This window comes from Lactuca serriola, chromosome 8, assembly GCF_051521515.1.
Source record: "Lactuca serriola cultivar US96UC23 chromosome 8, Lser_US96UC23_V15, whole genome shotgun sequence".
Lineage (NCBI taxonomy): Eukaryota > Viridiplantae > Streptophyta > Magnoliopsida > Asterales > Asteraceae > Lactuca > Lactuca serriola.
Window position 1 is genome coordinate 68,559,796 of NC_136415.1, and position 23,207 is coordinate 68,583,002.

The following is a 23,207-nucleotide window of genomic DNA, read 5'->3' on the forward strand; positions in this document are numbered from 1 at the left end:
AATCACATGTGATTATAATCAGTTTTAAAAACTTATTACTTCAATCACATGTATTGAAGAATGTATACTTATCTATTATTGATTTGTTTACACAAGCAATTTTCACTACAGCTATCGTACAATTTGAAGAAAAAACTGAGTCAAAAAAGAGAAATTCTATAGCTTTAAAAAGAGAAAAATAGATTCTGACTAAAAAAAGGATAAAAAGAGAAGAAAGAAGAAGATAATGAAAAAGCATGTTGACACAATAAAAAACACGTGTATTTTTTGTGATTACCATCTATACTATATTCTATTTCATATCACATATGATTAACATGTGTTGATAAAAAAATGCCTTTATATATATACAGAAGAAATCAATCACTTGTGATTATATTTTCTGTGTTTTTAAGTGAAATCCACTGTGATTAAAATCATATCGGATTAATCAATCACATATAATTTTATATATGAATAAAATCATATATGATTTGAAAACTTTTTGATTAATTTGTTTTAATTTAAATATAATTAAATTCATTAATTGTTGTGTTTGATAATAGATGCTTACCTGGAGCGTTGCTATTAGTCATCCAAGGTTTCAATACAATTCAAAAAGATTGTGTAAAACAAATGAGATTTGGTGCTCTACTAAAGATGAAAATGACTGATAGGGGCATTAAGTTGTTATATTGTTGAGAAATTTGATATGAGAAAAATGAAAATTATTCTTCGAGAGGGAGCTGAGATCGATGTGACATGAGAATCAGTGAATCAAATGCTAGGATTACCTTTGAAAAAAAAGACAGTTTTCAGAACTTCCATTTTGAAAAGAAAATAATAAAAGTTATGACGAATGGACTGAACAATTTGAAAACAAAAAAAATGATCAGAGTGCACAAGATTAAGATGAATATTGTCGCCTCGGACAATACAAATATGAACTTCCAAATGAACTTCATTACTTTATTGATCAACTCTCTTATAGAATCAAGCTTATCCAGAAAAGCAAACACATATCCCTTGAACTACATAATGAAGAATACGAACATAAGCAACATTGACTGGCGCTCCTACTTGCTTAATTGTTTGGTTAAAACAAAACTATCTTTTAATCCATCCAATCCAACAAGCAATTTTGTTGGACCATCTGCTTTTTTTGTGGTATGTTTAATAACTTCTCTTTTGTTTAACAACATTTATAATCACATGTGGTTTAACAGCAAATGTTTTAAATCACATATGATTATAAAAACATAATAATTTATTCACATGTGAATAGTTAACTTTTAACATAACTATAATCACATGTTATATAAAAGAAAAATAAATTAATCTTATATGATTATAATAACAAATATTTCTTTTAAAATAAAACCCACATAGCCACCGCCTAGGTAGTAGACGTCGCCGGAAAAGACGAAAACAGCGGCCCAAGGGCCACCGAGGACAGTAACGACGTCTCCAACGTCGTATCCACAGAAAATAACGAGAGAGAGGAAATGTGGGTTGCGGTTGGACTTACCGAGTGCTTTCGGTGGTTCACGACCCACGCACGACGAACACAACGTGTTCCACGGTCCTCGACGGTTCTCCGGTTTCCCACGACATCCGACAACAAGTTTATGGTGGCTATTCAATGGCGAGGTAGCATGTAGATGGGTGGTGATCGAACTCGACTAGGCAGCGGCGGCTGAGGAGGCTTCTCATGGTGGCAGCTGAAGATGTGTGGTTAGGGTTAGGGTTAGGTGATGCAACGAGCAGGAAAAGAAGGTACCAGGTTTAATCCCGTGTTCCATACTAAATTCATACGAATTTGTAACTTTCAGTCCCTCCCACTCATAATCTTTTCAAAATAAATCCATAAGTTACCATTCAGCCCTCAGCATTCCAAATCCTTTCAATTTAAGTCCAATATTTTACCAAACACTCCCTGACTTCTGAAAATCTTTACATACCAATCCGGAAATTACATTTAACCCCCAATATTCAAAATTTATGACATTTAACCCCCAAAACCAACACCTTGCTAGATTATTATGGATTTTAGGGCTACTATAAAATAATATAAAATATAAATTTACATCTTGGGGTTCATGGTTTATTATTTAATTACTTAATCTCAAACGGAATGTTACAATTTTCTAACTGATAAAATAAAAATAACAATCAAAAACACATAAATGGAAAGACAACAATATTATGGAAACACAAACAGTCGCTCCTCGGTTTGTTCCTTCACTTCACATTTTTTTTGTTTTGTATTACTAAGAAAATAACACTTCGATCCCTCTTTTTCTTTATATTTTCTACTTGTAAAATATGATTTTTACATAACTCCTCAAATGATAAAACAAATTATTATATCAACGTTGCATTCATCAAAGTTACTAAATCAAAGTGTATTGTTATTTATTCCATTTAGAACTTAAAAACATAGAAGAGATATGTGGTGGTGATGTAGTGGTAGTTTCTAGTTTATGATTGTGATTGTGTGATGGTAGTGAATGGTGCAAAGTATGATATCGTAGTGGTGATGAAGAGCAACAATGGTTCAAGGTGTTGAAGGAGAACTGAATGTGGTGGTCATGATGTGTTTAGACAGATGGCTCTTTAGTGATAAAAGAGAAGAGGAGAGTAGTAAACAAAATATTTTTCTCCTGTGCATTTCATCAACCAAGCGGTAGGCAAAAGAAGATTTCCCTGTTAACATTCATACACACACATCTCTAACAACAAATTGAGCAACCATAACTACATATTTAGCACTCTTACTTCAAATTAGAAGGTCATAACTTGGTTTCTCTATTGGAAACCTTTCATTATTTACATAAACATTACAAATCATGAAAAAACCATAAATATGTAAGAATCGAAAAAGAAATTCACACACAGACATAGATACTCGTTAATCAAAAAACTAAATTCATCATTGTTGGCAGAATTCATATGTGCTATAAATTGGATGAAGAAGAAAGATACATAACCCTAATTTTGAATTCGACAATGAAAAGAAACACGAATCGTCAAGGTGTACCAGTCGTCAATGATGAAAAGAAGATTTATGAGAACCCAAATCTTGACTCTTGTTTTAGCAAGTTTAATCAATACATTCCAACAACTTCAAAAACAAATAAAGAAAAGAAAAAAACTGTCTTAAAGTGAATTTTCTTCTTAAATTCATAAATTTGTTAAGTGTTTAACACAATCAAAATTTGAAAGTTATTGATCTTTAAAAAAACATAAGAAATGGTATTGTAGGAGTTTAACTTTGAAGGAAGGGCACTGATATCACCATACACATAAATATCTATATACCACTACTGAATAAAGAAAGAAGGTTACAACTTAGTGCATCCGTTGTATCCATCACTAACCATTATAGTGGTGGGTGTCACATCATCACCACACTAAAGGTTGTTATACCCACCATTATAACCCTCTTATTTTTTGATTTTTAAATGAAACAATATATATATATATATATATATATATATATATATATATATATATATATATATATATATATATATATATATTACTGTAGAGAGAGGTAGAGAAAATTAGAAAGAGATAGAGATAGATAAAGAGTATTGGGTGTGGTCTTATGTGGTCTACACTACTAGCCACCACCACTAAATATTGGGATGGTGTGCACTATTGTGGTTCGAGGCCAAGAAGACCACGAATGCATTTGTATGTATACTTGATGGCCTTAGTGCAATGAATACTTCTAAAATCTAGTTTAACATTTTTGTTTTTAGATTTGTTTGTGTTCCAACACAAAATATTGATCATACAATCACTGAACACTTCTAAAATTCAGTTTAACATTTTTGTCTTTGGATCGTCTTAATTTTTGCGGTGACCAGATGACGCCATCAGAACTCCAACAGCCACAATAAACATGGACAGCATGCCTACAAGAAACACATATGTTCTCCTTGACGATTTTCTGTATTCACCAAAAAACAAAATACCCCAAAAGGTACTCACAAGTGGGAGTGCCTGAAATCATTTCACAACAAAGTCATAAGATAAACATGTTCATCCAAATGCATTAACTACTTGTACCATAAAGTACAACAAGAACTAACCTGAACTGCATCAGCTGCAGCATAACCAGCAGCTTGGCCTCCCATAAACTCTAGACCATTACCAAAACCACAAAGAAAGCCAGCCAAAAACGCCCAACCACGCCCTTCCCAGTCATTCAAATAGGCTTTGATTGAAGATTTAGGCAAGTTGAATGCCGGGTGATAAAGGAATGTAATGTTTAAAATTATGGCAATCACAAAACAAGAGCAAGAAAAGTAGAAAAAAGCTGTGTAGACACTTAAGTGAGGAACACCATCATCCAATGTATTCCATTGGTCATTGGTTGCAAGGTTAAATGCTGGTGAGAAGAGAGAAAAACATATTCCAGAAAACAAACACATGGATAAACCAATCACAGTGCTTCTTCCAAATACCTGAAATAATCCCAACAAAATGTAAAAATTTAGCATTTTTATTGATGCAAACAAAAGAGTAAACTTTAGCGTTTTTATTTATGTATCGATCATATCACCTTGATTGATCTTCGGCTCTCGAGTTCAATAAGAAAACTAGCAGTTCCTGCTTTTGCTTTCTCCGGTTTACTGCTTCCATACTCAAGATCATTTTCTAATAATCGAAAAGAAAGATTAAACTAATAATCCAAGTTAATAAATTTAGTTGAAAATTTCAAGGATACTTACTTGATATTGTTTTTGACCCATTACTAATTGATCTGTAAAGTATCGTGTAATTAGGTCATTAGAATTCCTAATTTATGAGTCAACCTTTGATAAAAGATATGTATTCAAATAAATAAGATATATATACCCGTTTCCACCAACTTGAGAACCTTGTAATTTGTTAAGCTTTTCTTTATTGTCTTTAGCATTGGATGCATGCAATGCTGAACCTAAACAGACAGCGATCAAGAAACATGCGACCCCAGGAAAAAGTATCTCGGCTCTATTGATTTTGTCATCTAAAAAGTAGTTCAAAGTTGTACCTATTTCCCAATGATCCAAAAGATGTTTCAAAATATAGTACTCATGTGTGTCATTGTTAAGTAGAGATGATGATGATGATGATGATGATGATGATACCTATAACAACTGTAATACTTGCAGTTATTACTTCAGTCACAGATAAGCCAACAAAAGCCCAAGCGTATTGTGTTGACAGATTTGCAAGGCATAAAACCACACCACCCACCATTGCAAACAAAACACTTGGCCAATTATTCTGCGAAGAAAGTGGGATTGTAGTTCATGCGTATGTAAATATGAATTTTAACAAAATAATGTATTTTGTGGAATGGTTTACATGCATGAGTGTAGTATACCTGAGAAAGCTGGATTAGGAAATTGGGTTTACCATCATTGGTATGGCCAAATTCTCCAAACGTGAAAGCGATTATGACAGCAGCTAGAAGATTGGTGATTGTGTAATCAAGAAAAGTGTGTTGAGGAAGGCGGCCACGTCTTTCTAGCAGAGTTAGAATGGCGGGCCATGTTCCTAAGAAGAGGAGCGAGAGCAACATGCATGACATAGCTCCTCCTTTGCTTTCCACTACATACATCTTTAAATCCGAGCCGAATCAATTTGTTGTAAAAATAATGTCAAGAATCGAAACCCAAGAAACCCTATAAACAAAATAACAAATGTAAGAATCTTGAAATGAATCCAAAGAGTATGATTATTGAAAAGAATCTGCATGTAAGAGAAAAGAATCTGCATGTAAGAGAGTAAAGTTACAATTTTTTAACAAGTTAAATGCAACACAAACAAAGTTCAATGTTGATGACTGAAATGCAAGAGTGGGACCTTAACTTGAAGAATACACCAACTACCCATTAAATTTAGAGTGTTGAATCATGAATGAATTCAACATTTTAGGATTGGTGAAATGAACTGCAAGTGTTTCAGAAAGTAAACTTTTTTAGCAGATTAAATGCAACAGAAACTTCGATCATGTCAAAATAAAAACACCAATAAACCATGAAAATTAAGAAATTTAAAGATTAAAATGATGATATGAACGGAAACAACATATATGTTTAATCTATAAATAAAATTGTATGAACAAAAATGGACGTTGAGCATAATGTTTAAACAAACCGTAGCATTAGAAGTTTAGAAGTTGATTTAAAAACTAAAAAAGAATAAATATAAATAAGATGAATATCCAAACAATATAGAAGTACCTAATATAAGAATCATAAAAACCCCAAAAACTATACAAAATTGATATTATATTTTCCCAAACAGCTTATTCTCTGAATAGAATCAATAAAATATATAATTTAATTAAATCTCGATAATTCTAAAGAAAACATACTAACATGATCACAAACAAGATGAATCCCCCAAAGAATAAGATTCAAGAACAAAGTTTGCAGATCTTTGTCAAAAAAGTCAAACCCACACTGGCAGAGGAACTCAGTTTAAAAAAAAAATCGCCATAAACAAGATGAATATATAATCTCCCAAAGAATATAAAGGTACCTAACAATCACCACAACCCAACAAATATACAAAATAAAAGGATCTAATATCAACCAATCATGTACCAAAAAAGTAATTTTGCAAAATTATCATATAACATATATTGCAATGTGTCATTTTCATGTATTAGGACCTCAATATATAACATGCAAATTTGGATGATACCTATATAAAGAGTATGTTAGAGGTGATGTGAGCCAGTAAAGATCAACCACCATTAACAGGGTTCTGTTTGTTTGTGCCGTTATTCAACTTTGGCTCTACAGGGAAGACGAGTTTATATAATAATTAAGAACTAAAATAATATGCGTTGGGACTAGGGAGAATTAATAGGGATGATCCATAAATATCTTTATTTAGTAAAGTTTAAATTAAAATAAATATTAATAGTATTTAATATTAGTATCATATTACATAATACATATATTGGTGATATAATTTTAATAAACAATTGATATAATTAATACATATATTTTGGTATAACGTAATATTGACAAAATTAATTCATGTATTCTGTTGATATACGTTTAAGGAAATATCATATATTATAGATATTGGCGATATAATGGTAACGAAATAGTGATAAAATTGATACATATATATTTTGTTATAATCACCTTAATTAAAAATAAAAAATAATAAAATAAATATTATATCCAAAAATTATTAAGTAACTAACTTTACTTAAGTTATTTTTGGCGTGTCACAACTAAATTATAAACTATATTAGTTTTCGAGTTTGTTTAGGTTGATATGTTTATCAAACTAAAAAGTAGTTTGTTTTTTTAAAATTTTTTTTTTTGGAAGGACAAATTTATTCTATTCCTAAACTACTCATAAATCTCCACCCATGTCACTAACGGGACTTAACCCATCGACCTTTCGAAGGGAGGGCAACACCAGATACTACTACTAGAATAAAAACCATTTGGTTAAAAAAAAAGTAGTTTATAAGCTAATTTATAAGCTAGTTTTTTCTAAAAGTCATTTAAACTAGCTTTTCAACTACCTTATAAAACATTTTTTTTAAAATTCTTCCATATATACCATTTATTAGTTATAATAACACATTTTTCTACATGCTTTTATATATCATTTTACACTTATTGTGAGACTTGTATACTATAGCGTTAATTACAACAAAATGTTAGATACGAATGATTAAATTACGTGTTTAGTTGTCAGATCCATATACTAAATGAGTTTATTATAACAAAATGTTAAATACGAATGTTTAAACTACAATTTATTAAAAATTGAAATTGAAAATTGAAATTGAAAATTTCAAATTAATATAGTCATTATGGTATATTTAATTTATGGAAACTAAATTAATAATATATAGGGAAATAAAAAATAAAGTAAACGACAAGTGGAAAATAAATATTTCAAAATTATGACAAAATGACATTTGGCTAATTGATTGAGAGAATGACATGTGGCAGAATGAGTCTTTATTTATTAGTACAGATTTCTAGCTAGCTCACCAACTATTTTATAATAATGTCATTTTTATCAGTTACCATCTAACTTTTTAATCAGTCTTCCAAACATAGCCTTGATATAAAACTATGAAGCTCATGATGTTCCAATGATATGTGACACCTTGTGGATGTTGTTCATGGTTTATTTCTAAAGATAACATCTTTATATGTTGTTAATATTTTTGTCCAAAATAAATTTTTGTTGGACATAAATCAACCGATGACAGTTAGTCAATTAAAAATCATGTGGGATTGAATTGGTCGAGTGGAAAGCGATTGGTTGGAAATGGGTATGGTATCACAAGAAATCAAATGGATACGATGTTGATTTCGGATGTCGTGAATGACACACCACCTCTTGTGGTAATCCATATGCTATGTATGAAACAAAAGGGAATGGTAGTCAGTATGTTCCTCTCGTATAGGAAAAGCAACCTACTATGGCGAACAAAGTTCTTATGTATAAAACACAAAGGGATGAAAGTTAGTATGCTCTTCTAATGTATGAAAGACAAACTATTGTGGTGAATATGGATGTATGTGATGGTGCTAAATATTAGGATGAAGAGGAAATGATTCTAAAAATTATTATTATTGTTTGATGATTAAAAAATAAAACCACATATAGAGCCATTAGAATAATGTGATTTTTAAGTATTATGATTATAAGGATAAAGATGGCAATGCCAGAGGAAATACTTATTTTTATGGTATGCCTACCCTAATACTAATGAGCATATTTAATGCAATTTATCACTTTTTCTTCTCATTTTATGTAATTTTTCCAAATTAATGCATATGACCAACTTATTCATATATATTTGAAACATTAAATTATAATGTTCTTATTATAGTTCTATGAAGATTACTCATTTCCATTCGTATACCTTCAATATATAAGATTTCTAATTTCCCCCTTTTCCTATATAATATCAATGTACTTTTCGTTTTCCCACATTTTTGCTTATATTTTCAAAAGCCATCATTCTTAGATAGGGTTTATGTCATAAATGGGTAACCAAAATTATATAATGTATCTAAAATACCATTAAACAAAAAACAATATCATAAGATAAGTAACTAATTGTTTTGTTCTAAAAATACCCTAATTTCCTAGATATGTTTAAAGCATTATCAGAGTATATTTATTAGAGCCTATTTAATGGGGATGTTCTTCCAAATGACTCAGATCGGGTAACCAGGCCTGACTAACATTGCTTATCCGAGTCGAGGAGTTGAGCTTGACTGCTCTAGTGTGTATGTTAACATTATACACCATTAAGCCCCCCATCCCAATTGCTGGAGACTGGATTCTATCGAACTTCAATAATCGGGTTTGAATTGGCCTTATATGAAATGAATCGTCGCTCGTAGCTTACACGAGTAAATGTGCTTGCGGTTACCACTAGTTTTTTAGAGAGATATTATCCCACCCATTTGTTGCCTATTAATATACATCCCATTAGTTATTATTTCTTTCTCTCATCTACTCCTTCTTTCTATGATTATTCCCACGATAACGTCTCGTTTCTCCTTGCATGTCATAGATTCAACAATTTTTGCATGCCATTTTTCAAAGGTCATGCAGAAATACCATATGATGGAAGAAGACAGTGGCAAAAATGTTGGGTTTTGAGCATTCTAACACTCCTATGGTGTACATGCAACCCTATAAACCTTGGATCTATGTTTTCTCTATTATACATGCAAATAAGAACTTTCCAAGGCTTTAATCCTAACTAGCATACTAAGATGCAACTATACTACAAAGACTAGTTAGATGACATACCTTTTGGTGTAGCTTGATGTCTTCAAGCTTTAAGAGCTTAGCCCCAATAGTGTGGAAGCCTCAAGTGGAATCACAAGTCACCAAAACACCTTGGAAGACTTTAGAGAATATGAATACTTTTGGTTCTCTCTAGTGAAATCGGCTAGCCCTCTTAGTGTACCCACATTAGTGCCAATTTCACCAACCAAGGACATCTTTATATAGTATGGAGAGTAGGGTTAAACTTATGACATTTCATTTCATATGATCCATGGGTTAAAGACTCCATGGACTATCCATGAAAGCTTAGCCCACCCTAAATGAACTTGGCCCATTCCATATATATAAGAGTCCATATTTAATTAGTTCATTTTGATCACTTAATTAATTCTAAATTAAGTCTTGATCAATACTAATTAAATAATATGATTCCATATTAATATATTAGAACTTATAATATATTAATATAAATCATAAATATACTATTCTCAAAAGACTATCCATATAAATTGTGTCGGTGAAGTGCAACCCAAATGGACCATGCCGGGTTGGGTCAAGTACATACCAAATATAGTTATGGACTTAGACATTAATCCAACAGTTTTCCACTTGGATAAGTGTAAAACTATTATTGAGTATGACTTCAAAACCTAACTGGCAATCGTAGCTCTTAAAGCCGCTGTCGAACTCTGACCTTGTAAATGACTTGTCCATTAGAGAAGGGATCATATATTCCTCCATTCTAGATATCATATGGACTGAGACATGGATTATAATCATTCTCTCTATCCATTTGTTGTTTCCTGATTTCCGATTTATGACGACTGACTGATTGAACAAATCAAATCAGACCTGGCTTGGCCAAGCACTCACATGTGTCATCATTAAATCATCGAGGGGCCCACAGATATCGATTTTATCCCGAAGGTAAAAAGAATGGATAAACTTCGACTCATATGGCTTGTTATGCTACTTGTTGAATCATACACAAAGGCACGTTTTATAACATCGAGTTACCAATGCGTTTTCGTGCAATCAATGTACTATCAACTCATAGTAACAACTCATATCTCTAGGTTTGAAGAATATAAGATATTATCGTCTCATGATCACTCTGATGGGTTTTGAGCATTCTAACACTTCCTAAGTGTACATGCAACCCTAATAACCTTGGATCTATGTTTGTCTAATTATCATGCAAAGTTGAATTTCCAAGGTTATATTCCTATCTAGCATACATGGGGAACAATTTTAACTTGAATGAAAGATAGAATAACTTACCTTGTTGTTGCTTATGTTCCTTGAAACCTTGTGAGCCTAGCACCCCAAGTGTGATGCCTCAAATGCTTCACACAACACCAAATGCTCTTGGAAAGACCTTTGAAATAATACACACTTCTTAAAATCGGCCAAGCCCTCTAGTTTCTTATGTCTAGCCGATTTTGGTGGAGAATGGGATCCTTATATAGTGTTGACACATCTAGGGTTACACCATGTAAACCCTAATGTGTCATGACTCTTCATTTCCATGACCCATGGGTTTGTAACTCCCATGGAGCATCCATGGAGCATCCTATGGGTAGAACCCAACTTGATAATCCATGGAGCCTCTTAGCCCACTATACAAGATATGAATGATTTACATAATCAACCCATATATTTAATTAGTTATCCTTTGATCACATAATTAATTCCAAGTTAATTCTTTGATCAAACTAATCAAATAATATTATTAATATATTAGAACTTATAATATATTAATAATCTCCAAGTGTTATTTCTCTCATTTAGTCTATCCAATTGCATGGTGCCATGCAACCCAAATGGACCATGCCGGGTCGGGTCAAGTACACACCCGAAATAGTTATGGACTTAGACACCTTATCCAATAGTCTCCCACTTGGATAAGTCTAATAACTATATCTCTAGTACTTCAGGAACCGACCGGCAATCGTAGCTCTTTCAAGGTCTCTCGGAACTGAGAAGATGATGGTACGCCATTTAAGATAAGGGATCATATAATCCTCCGTTCTAGATATCAGCCGGACAAATACATGGAACAATGTCTTACTTATTGTCCAGCAGTTTGTTTCCCGATTTCCGATTTGTTTGACAAAGAACTTAATTGAACACATCAACTTAGTTCTGACCGGACCCGGTACATAGGTCAAAACAAAATCATCGAGGGGCCCAGATATCAGCTTCTAATCCAAGAAGGAACAGATAAACTTCGACTCATATGTTTGTTCTACCACTCATTGAATTACACACAAAAGCACGTTTTATAACATCGAGTTACCAATGCGTTTTCGTACAGTCAATGCATAAACAACTTGTAAGTAACAAATCATATCTCTAGGTTTGAAGACTTATATGATATTACCGTCTCACGATCACTCGAGATAGAATTCCATGAAGTGATTCCAGTGAGCGTGGGTTGAGTCCAATACTCAGAACTTATGAGCACTCATGATTGTTGTAGCCTTGTCCAACACCTTAGACCTCTACAACCCATCATGACAGTCTTGATTCATACCTACTTCCGACATATGACCGACTGTGGAGGTTTGAATAATATGTTATACCAAACAAAATTATTCTGGAAGTCAAAACATGCAAAAGAAATATAGTAAACGATCGACAAGAGATAGCAACACTTTACTCATAAATAAAACTCCTTTTATTCATCATCTAATGTCAATTACACTTTACAAATTTCTGGGTTATCTAACTATTGAATCTAATATCATCCTTCAGCCCTATACTCCGAGCATGCTGGAGATGCTTAACCCGAGTCAGTCCCTTCGTGAGGGGATCTGCTGGGTTCTCATCCGATGATACCCTCTTTGCCACGAGGAGTCCTTCTTCTATCCGATGTCTGATAAAATGGTATTTTCTGTCGATGTGTCTAGATCTCCCGTGATCCCTTGGTTCTTTGGCTAAGGCAACAACACTTTCACTATCACAGAAAATCACCATTGGCTCTTTGATAGCTGGTACAACTCCAAGGTCTCCAATGAAGTTCTTCAGCCATATCGCCTCCTTTGCCGCTTCGCTAGCTGCAATATACTCTGATTGACAAGTTGAATCAGCCACTGTCTCTTGCTTGGAACTCTTCCAAGAGATTGCTCCTCCATTTAGGGTAAAGACCCAGCCCGACTGAGAGCGGAAATTAACCCTATCAGTCTGGAAGCTAGCATCACTATACCCTACAACTCTCAAGTCATCACTCCCACCGAGGGTAAGAACCTAGTCCTTAGTCCTCCGTAGGTACTTGAGGATATTCTTTACCGCAGTCCAGTGTGCCTTGCCAGGGTTCGCCTGATACCTGCTAACCATGCTCAAGGCAAAAGCTACATCGGGTCGAGTACACGTCATAGCATACATGATCGATCCTACAGCCGAAGCATAAGGTGTTCGACTCATTTCTGCTATCTCAGCCTCAGTGCTAGGGCTTTGTGTCTTACTCAATCTGGTGTTACTCTGGATGGGTAACTCTCCTTTCTTGGAATCCTGCATGCTGAATCTCTTCAGCACCTTATCCAAGTAGGTACTCTGACTAAGTCCAATTAGTCTTTTACTCCGATCTCTCAAGATCCTTATCCCTAGAATATAGGTAGCTTCTCCTAGGTCCTTCATAGAGAAACACTTCCCAAGCCAGGACTTAACTTCCTGCAGAGTTGGGATGTCATTTCCTATGAGTAGTATGTCATCCACATACAACACCAAAAAGCTAACTATACTCCCACTAGCCTTGACATACACGCAAGACTCATCTTCACTCCTAGAAAAGCCAAATTCCTTGACCTTTTCATCAAAGCAAAGATTCCATCTGCGAGGTGCTTGCTTCAATCCATAAATGGATTTCTCAAGCTTACACACTCTATTAGGGTACTCGTTGCTGACAAAACCCTCTGGCTGACTCATGTAAACATCTTCAGCCAAGTTTCCATTAAGGAAAGCGGTTTTGACATCCATTTGCCATATTTCATAGTCATGAAATGCAGCTATGGCCAACAGAACCCGAATAGACTTAATCTTGGCTACCGGGGAAAAGGTCTCATCATAGTTCACTCCAGGAATTTGAGAGAAACCCTTTGCAACCAGTCTAGCCTTATATGTGTGTACATTTCCATCCATGCCGGTCTTCTTCTTGAAGACCCATTTGCACCCTACTGTCTTACGACCTGGTACATTCTCAACCAAGTTCCAAACTTGATTGTCATACATGGAATGTATTTCACTGTCCATTGCCTCTTTCCACTTGGCTGACTCAGGGCCTGCCATGGCTTCCGCATAACTGTTAGGTTCATCCAGACCTATCAGTGTCTCATCACTGATAAGTGTATCTCCTTCTGCAGTAATATGGAATCCATAGTAATGCTCAGGAGCATTCCTAACCCTTGTGGAACGCCTCAGAGGTACAGACATGTCAATTGGCTCAACAGGAGTTTCCTCCTCAAGTTGAGGGCTAGTGTTCGAAGTTCCTTCACCGCTTGACTCCTGAATTTCTTCAAGATCAACTTGCCTCCCACTGTTTCCTTGGCTTATGAACTCTCTTTCTCTAAAGAAAGCCCTCCTAGCTACAAAGACCACATTTTCACTAGGTCTGTAGAAGAGGTAACCAAAAGACTGTTGTGGGTAGCCGATGAAAATACACCTCTCGCTTTGGGGTTCGAGCTTATCATGAGTCTCGCGTCTCACGAAAGCCTCACAACCCCAAATCTTGATGTGGTATAGCTTAGGTACTTTGCCAGTCCACATCTCGTGAGGAGTTTTGGCAACTTTCTTTGTAGGGACAAGATTAAGGATATGGGCGGCAGTCTCTAACGCATACCCCCAGAATGAGATTGGTAGCGAAGCTCGACTCATCATGGAACGAACCATATCTAACAAGGTTCGATTACGTCTCTCAGCCACACCATTCAACTGTGGTGTCCTAGGAGGTGTCAATTGTGAGACTATCCCACATTCCCTTAGATAGTCAAGGAACTCTGAACTAAGATACTCACCACCACGATCGGATCGAAGCATCTTAATGTTCCTGCCCAATTGATTCTCGACTTCCTGTTTAAATTCCTTAAACCTTTCGAAAGTCTCTGACTTATGCTTGATCAAGTAGACATATCCATATCTACTATAATCATCAGTAAAAGTCAAATAATAACGATTAGCATCCCTTGTGGCATGTTTGAATGGTCCACACACATCCGTGTGTATAAGGTCCAACAAACCTTCACCCCTCTCACACGAACCTATGAAGGGTGACTTTGTCATTTTTCCAAGTAAGCATGATTCGCAACTATCATCTGACTTTAGGTCAAATGACTCTAAGACTCCATCCTTTTGGAGTTGGCCTATGCGTTTCTTGCTTATATGTCCAAGACGACAATGCCATAATGATGCTTTATCCAAGTTATTATTATTCATAGAATCAGTACACAAAACATTATTTCCTAAGTTATCTACAACAGATACAGCTTCATACACACCATCACAAGGTAATGCTTTAAAATAAAGAACATTATTAAAGAAAGCATCAATAGAACCAACTTCATTATTAAATGAAAAGGTAAACCCTTGTTTGTACAAAGCATGAAAGGAAATAATATTTCTTGCCATTCCTGGCGAGTAACAACATTTATTCAAATCTAAATTAAACCCACTACTTAGCGATAAAGTATAAACTCCAATCTTGGTAACAGGTAAAGTTTTCCTATTCCCCATGATCAAGTTTATTCTTCCTTGCTCCACATTCTCACTTCTTCTTAGTCCCTGCAAGTCACAGCAAATATGAATACCACACCCGGTATCAAGGACCCAAGATTTAGAATGGGGTGAGTTATTAGAAATGATAGTGTAAATACCTGCATGGTTGGGTTTAACTTTCCCATCCTTCACATCTTGCTGGTATTTTGGGCAGTTCCGCTTCCAATGTGATTTTTCATGGCAATAGAAGCATTCAACCTCTTTTGGGTCAGAAGAAGGAGTGATGAAACCTTTCTTGGTTCCACTTGAAGAAGAGCCATCAAGGGTCCGAGCCTTGGTACCCTTAGAAGAGCTCTTTCTCTTCTTCCCTCGACTTTTCCCGATTGCCAAAACCGGAGTAGAGTTTTGAGTAGGAGTGTTAACAACCGACTTCCCCTTAAGACCTGTTTCTGCGGTCTTGAGAAGTCCCTGAAGTTTGCTGAGTGTGACCTCTTCCTTATTCATGTGATATGTCATGCGGAATTGATCATAGCACGATGGTAAGGAGTGCAAAATGATATCTATTGCAAGATCCTCAGGGAAGTTCACATTAAGCTTCAGCAAACGATCCACATACCTTTGCATTTTCTGCATGTGGCTCGTAACGGATTCCCCGTCCTTCATCATGGTTGTTATCATGGAGCAAATGATTTCATACCTCTCTTGTCTTGCACTTTGATGGTATCTTTCCATCAAATCTTGGTGCATTTCATAAGGGTAGAAATCCTCATAAGACTTTTGGAGTTCCGCTGTCATTGTGGCCATCATGATGCAAGCTACTTTCGTAGCATCCCTTTCATGTGCCTGAAAGTCAGCGATCTCCCGAGGAGTTGCATTGGTCTCATCAATCTCCTTAAGCTCCTTGTCAAGGACATATTCTTTGTCCTCGTAGCGGGTAATCATCCTGATGTTTCTAATCCACTCATTGAAGTTGGATCCATCAAAGGTGACTTTCCCACACAAGTTCATAAGGGTAAAGGAGTTGTTAGGGTTAGAGCCAACATTGTTTGAAGACATCTGAAAGAAGAGGACAAGATTTGTTTAGATATTAGGAGAGTCCTTAATAAAACACCCAAATGTAATATTAAGGCTAGGATCCAATCACAATATATTATAACTTGGAAGAGGTATGCCGTAATCCAAGCTATAACACATTTGAAAGGTAGGTGAATGACGATTCACCAATTTCCACCACGAAAAACAAAATATTAAATATTAGGTTTTTTGATTGGTTCTTAGAAATTCCTAGATTCTTTGAGATTCAATGAAATTTTCAAAGGCATGTTTCAATCTCGAGTGTGCCCTCCAAGTTTTGTGACTGGGATACCGAGGATCATAAAACGAGGTGTGAAGTAACCATGCAAATCACTTGGTACCCTTAAAGTTTATCACTCAATCGATGTGCCGGTAAACCACACACGCTCCATCGATACTATAATAAACCTTAAGTCACCCTTTACCTACCTTGTTAAGTCCAAGTTAGTGTGCCGGTTAACCACACACGCTCCACCAACGACTTAAACAAAGTGTAAAGTGTAATTTCATGGATTAGCACCTTATTCACATTTTCCCTAAAGTAACTAAGATTGGGAATTTAATAAAACATTTAGTTACTTTATAATATTCATCATACTTTTAATGAGAATTTATAAGTCCTTGTCTTACCCGTTCGGCTAACGACCCTCCACCGATCAAGCAAGCGGTGGGTGAGAATGGACACCCATTAAGTCACCATTTTATAGGCAACAACCTTATACCCACCTTATAGACCGGCTTCGTGAATGAGGCGTACTAGCGGTAAGACGACTTTGTTCTTATATATATATATATATATATATATATATATATATATATATATATATATATATATATATATATAATTATTAAATCATAATAATATAAGTATAAGGGTTGAATTTTAACTTTTAAAATTCTAAGGGTTGGAACTAAAGTTTTAACTTAACTTTACTTGTTCCAAAACTTGAGGGCAAGTTTTGTAAACTTTCAAAACTTTTCATTTTTGTAACTTATGAGTTTAATAGAGTAATAAAATGAAGACTCTTCATTTTTCTAACTCTTGTGTTCTTTTAATGGTTTTTTAACTCACGTGACTTTTGGTTTTCCATAACTTGAGGACAAGTTATGGACTCCATTAAAACACATTATGATCAAGAATTAAACTACCACATAGGTTACAAATAATTCCTATGATCATCTAAACATCATAAGATCAAGAACATGAACATAAGCATTTTCATGAATCAAAACTACACTTAAAACTTTGTAATTTTGATAACTAGTTGTTGTAAATGAATTAGCAAGACATTACACCATCTAAAACAAGTTTTCAAGTACCAAAACAGTTTAGGTTAATGTTTCTAATCCATTTCCAGCAACTCAAGTCGAAAATCTGCACTCTGTCGACCCTACTCGCCGAGTGCATGAACCTACTCGCCGAGTAGGTTGAAGATTCAAGTGAACTCGACGAGTCCCCCCATGGACTCGCCGAGTCCAGCAGTCAGACAGCAAGTTTTTCGACTTTCTTCAACTTTTAAGCACAAATAACAAACAAACAAGCCTAGGCTCTGATACCACTGATGGGTTTTGAGCATTCTAACACTTCCTAAGTGTACATGCAACCCTAATAACCTTGGATCTATGTTTGTCTAATTATCATGCAAAGTTGAATTTCCAAGGTTATATTCCTATCTAGCATACATGGGGAACAATTTTAACTTGAATGAAAGATAGAATAACTTACCTTGTTGTTGCTTATGTTCCTTGAAACCTTGTGAGCCTAGCACCCCAAGTGTGATGCCTCAAATGCTTCACACAACACCAAATGCTCTTGGAAAGACCTTTGAGATAATACACACTTCTTAAAATCGGCCAAGCCCTCTAGTTTCTTATGTCTAGCCGATTTTGGTGGAGAATGGGATCCTTATATAGTGTTGACACATCTAGGGTTACACCATGTAAACCCTAATGTGTCATGACTCTTCATTTCCATGACCCATGGGTTTGTAACTCCCATGGAACATCCATGGAGCATCCTATGGGTAGAACCCAACTTGATAATCCATGGAGCCTCTTAGCCCACTATACAAGATATGAATGATTTACATAATCAACCCATATATTTAATTAGTTATCCTTTGATCACATAATTAATTCCAAGTTAATTCTTTGATCAAACTAATCAAATAATATTATTAATATATTAGAACTTATAATATATTAATAATCTCCAAGTGTTATTTCTCTCATTTAGTCTATCCAATTGCATGGTGCCATGCAACCCAAATGGACCATGCCGGGTCGGGTCAAGTACACACCCGAAATAGTTATGGACTTAGACACCTTATCCAACACACTCATGATAAAATCCATAAAGTGATTCAAATGAGCGCGGGTTGAATCCAATACTCAGAACTTATGAGCACTCATGAGTGTTGTAGCACAACTTGGTCCATCAACTTAAACCTCTACAAGCCAACCCATGACAGTCTTGATTCATATCTACTTCCAACATATGACCGACTGTGGATGGTTTGAATAACTTAGTCATTCCGGAGGAATAACCTAGTTTATTCTGGAAGTCAAAACTTGCAAAATGAAACACAAGAATAATCGAATCCAATATGGTATCAAAACGTATGAACATAAATAAAACACTTTCTATTTATCACCATACTGATTACTCATTATTCATTGTTTCGGTTTTATCAACTTTATACTTGAATTAAAAACACTAGGTGTCCCATGCTCCAAGCATGTACACTATGTTTTTGAAAGCAATAGTTTTGCCATACACCAAGTATGAACTCTATGTTTGTCTATGATCTTTACTTTGCGAAATAGACCAATTGAACATAATTCCAATGATTCTCATTTCACAGTCCCAATTCCTTACTACAAATGCAAGAATTCCAAATTCATGCCATTTACTGAAATCTGTTGGATTCTAAACTTATATGTGTTGATCCTCTTGTAATGATTATGCACAAATTCACAAAGACTTGGCAACAATCATTACAGAGTATTCCAAAGGAGATCAACTCCTTGGAAACATCCTTCTTGCATTAAGTTTCCTAATCTTACAGATTAAATTCTTTCTAACTTTGAAACATTTCCATATTCCATTTTAACTATCACTTCTGAACAAGATTTGCCTCCTTACAGATTATGTCAATATGGTCCTTCCAGAATTAATACTATACTTCCAACTGTCCTTGAGCAACCAATCTTTGGTAAACCTTAGGTTTTACTCAACAATTGCTTAATCATTTTTGTCATATCCAATTCTAGACCTTTTCCCTTCTTAATGCCCCAGGCATTTGGAAAATTTTAGGAAGGATGAATATAGCACATGTAATCGCTCCTATATCCGAAGCATATGGGACACGATTCATGATGTCTCACATAAAGACTAGAATAGTATTTTGCTATAATATTTCCATTTCTATTCGCCAAGTTCTCATAATTCAGATTATGAAAAGGGATGCCGTAATCATAATCGAATTTTAGAACGCAAATAATGAACCCATATTATGAATTTCCTTATGTTGAGCCATTCCAACATGAAATTCATATATATTCTTGACTAAATACAATTAAAACCTCAATCTAAGCTTTTAGATTTGAGATGAAGTATAATTTCCTCTCCCTTAATTATAGCAAAACAACTTTTCTCAATTGAGACCTTTTGTTTTCTATAATTAACATTGCTAACTTGCAACCTTTATCATAATTATCATGCTCCTACTAACATGATGATTATTAGCATAACACTTATGCTCCTACTAGCTTTGACATGTACTCGAAAATCAGCTGAACTTCTAGGAAAAACAATACTTTATTGACTTTCTTACCAAAGTTCATATTTCTGATACTAGATTGCCTTGATAAGACTTTATCAAAATAATACACCTCTATTAGATAGCTCACAGGTGTGTCTAAGCAATTTCAGAACTATGAAAAGGGATGCCGTAATCATAGTCTCAATTGTTTAGACCTTTTTCCATTTCTCATAAGTCAATGTTAGTGTGCCGGTTAACCACGCACGCTCGACTAACGACTTTGAGAACTACAAATATCACAATTGTTATCTACTTAAAATCTACTTAGTGAAAGAGTTTCCTTACCATCATTTTCATGAATCGAAGAGAAACCTTATGACACTTAGATTTTATGGTGTATGTGTTTTATCCATGTGAATTTGTCAAACCATAATCACAAGACTAGGTTAGTGACAAATACTAACTCATATGGATTGAACTTGTGCAATCTTAACTTCTAGCCACCTGGCAGCTCAAGGGCCTGCCATTGCTTCCAAGTAGCTATGCAAACAATTAAGAACATGTAGAACTCAAATGTATAGCCAACTTAACTGGAATGGGCACAAAAATGTCAGCATGATAGGTTATAAACCTCTAGTTGTGTGCTAGTGATGAGATACAAGTTTAATTCTTGATTACCTCTTGAAACCCTTTCAGGATCTTTTAGACTCCCACTGTCTCCTTGACCTATAATACTTTCTTGCCATATATTCAAGAGATAGTGTGGATTCTAATCAAGACAGACACTTAACACAATTGGCCTTAGCTGGTCTTTGTTTTATCCAAAACATCACAACTTACCAATTTCAAATGTATACAAGTAGATAACCTTTTACTCTTACATTTGACTAGTGTTAATAAACCTTCTTTAAGATATGTCACTTAAGTTACAATCTTGGAGTATGACTCTAAGAATTGTTTTGGAATGAAGTATGACTCATCTTTTTTATTTAACCACTTCAACAATTCATAACTCCTGTTCTTAACTATCATAATGCACTTAGAGGATGAATTGTGATAAGGTCTCAAAATCATAAAGATGATCTTAAAACATGATACTAAAGTACTCTCCCATCTTTTCAGATTTGAGAAACTTTTATCCTTCTGCCTAATTTGATTCTTCTTATTCGTTCTATCATACATTGAAAAATTTTCAATGTTTCAGAATTATACTTAAGCTTGTAAGTATAATCATATTTACTAAACCTTAGTAAGTCATGACGAATAGTCTTATCCATCTTTTGTGGTGGAGTTTGACAAGTGCACAAGAAAGTGTACTTGATCCCTTAGTCCTTCTCTTGAGTCACATATACATGTGAACACGGAACTAGTCTTAATTTTCCAAAGTTGAAAATTCTCACACATCACACTCAACACCTTGTATGATTCCAAGTTTCAGTCCAATTGAAACTTGGGTGATGAGAATATTTCCTTACTTGGTAAATTTAGACACTACCACAAATGAAAGAATCAAATTCATATTTCCAATATTGCTATAGAATAGTCTCCATGTGCTTAAGTGTAAGCTGGTAGAGTAGAAAGTATAATTGTGCATGTACTAGTAGAATCTAAAGTGTTGTCTCTATGTGGGAAATTGTTGTAATTAAAAACTTAGTTAGGGGATGATGATGGAATGGTTAAAGAGGACGAGAGCCTATTGGAATGTGTGTTAACGAAATGATGTGTAGACCATAAATACACAGAGACCTGTGTCAGCAAAATGGCACGTAGGTCGTAAGTACACACATTATTGGCATATCGTGAGGCATTATATGTATGCATCTATATGTACTATGGTATATGGTATTTTTGGAAACTCTCTTAGCCTCGTGCTTATCCAGTTGAATATAAATGCTTTTTAGGTACTCATGTGAAGGGTAATGTTCTACTATACACACAAACACTCACAACATGTTTATGCATAATGTAATTATGATATAATATATATTTGAATAAGTAAAAATGAAAATTTTACCTTGAAAATCTGGACGTTACACCTAGGATCGATTTTCCAAGGGGGTTAGACCCCTTTATATAGCTGCCAGATAATCTATGAAACCCTAGATTTGAATTTAAAATAATAATATTTTAATTTAATACATATCTATTTTCTTATCTGACTATGAGGCTTCCAGAAACCTTCTTTAGGAGCCCCAAAACCGTCAACCCTAGGAAGGTTATGGATTCTCTCATTTGCTTAACTTTTGCAAAATTGCAATCTAGTCCATATGCCTCTAGTTAGTTCTAATTAACCCAAAATTAATTCCAAATTAATTCTCATTAATTCTTAATTAATTATTACTATCTCCAATTAATATACAACTGATATAATATATTTAAATAAATCATTTATCTCTCTCTCCTATAATCAATCCAAGCTATTTCCTAGTTTTGAGGGAACCCCAAAAAAGAGTTTAATTTTATTCTTCAAGATTATACCCATTTAGTTAAGACCTTAGACAATTTATCCAATAGTTAGTTCCAAAAGGAAACATCAACATGCCATTCAATTCCTCTATGGACATTTTAAAATGTTTATACCAAAAATCAGAGTAAACTGATCATACATACATGCTAGTGAGTTGACTAACCCTATCCAACTCCTAATATAATGAAATTCCATTTTATTTCAATATGAATATTTGATAACTTTTCTTAAAAATTTGGAATGTAGTGGTTGGCAGAACCTTAGGAAGAGCTTTATCTAAGGCATGATCTTTCTATTTGTCTATGAGAACCTTTCATAAACTATGAATTTTAACTAGATTGATCATCCTTCCAACTAATCCTTTGAGTTTTTGTTGCAGTAGATTCAAGTGGATTATCTTATAGATATCATTCAATATT

The 23,207-nt window shown here is 34.5% G+C and overlaps 1 protein-coding gene across 2 annotated transcripts; it reads right to left on the reverse strand.

Annotated features, from left to right (window-relative positions):
* Positions 1 to 3,638: 3,638 nt before the first annotated feature.
* LOC145066353 (ureide permease 1-like) lies at positions 3,639 to 6,798 on the reverse strand. 2 transcript variants are annotated; one of them, XM_079013585.1, is made up of 8 exons: positions 6,688 to 6,798; positions 5,360 to 5,660; positions 5,121 to 5,259; positions 4,849 to 5,023; positions 4,722 to 4,753; positions 4,553 to 4,647; positions 4,080 to 4,454; positions 3,639 to 3,990 (listed from the first exon to the last, which is right to left on the reverse strand). In XM_079013585.1, the coding sequence occupies exons 2-8, from the start codon at positions 5,594 to 5,596 to the stop codon at positions 3,835 to 3,837; spliced, it is 1,209 nt and encodes a 402-aa protein (XP_078869711.1). In that variant the 5' UTR covers positions 5,597 to 5,660; positions 6,688 to 6,798; the 3' UTR covers positions 3,639 to 3,834. The 2 variants fall into 2 exon arrangements, with proteins under 2 accessions (XP_078869711.1, XP_078869710.1); XM_079013584.1 differs by lacking the exon at positions 6,688 to 6,798 and adding an exon at positions 6,360 to 6,450.
* Between the last annotated feature and the right edge of the window lie 16,409 nt (positions 6,799 to 23,207).

Bases quoted from the DNA above. Each gene is read 5' to 3' on its own strand.
- LOC145066353 (XM_079013585.1), bottom strand. From the start codon at position 5,596: ATGTATGTAGTGGAAAGCAAAGGAGGAGCTATGTCATGCATGTTGCTC. The intron at 5,260-5,359 runs GTATACTACACT...CTTTCTTCGCAG, and splicing joins TCCTAATCCAGCTTTCTCAG to AATAATTGGCCAAGTGTTTT. The intron at 4,455-4,552 runs GTGATATGATCG...GGATTATTTCAG, and splicing joins AGAGCCGAAGATCAATCAAG to GTATTTGGAAGAAGCACTGT.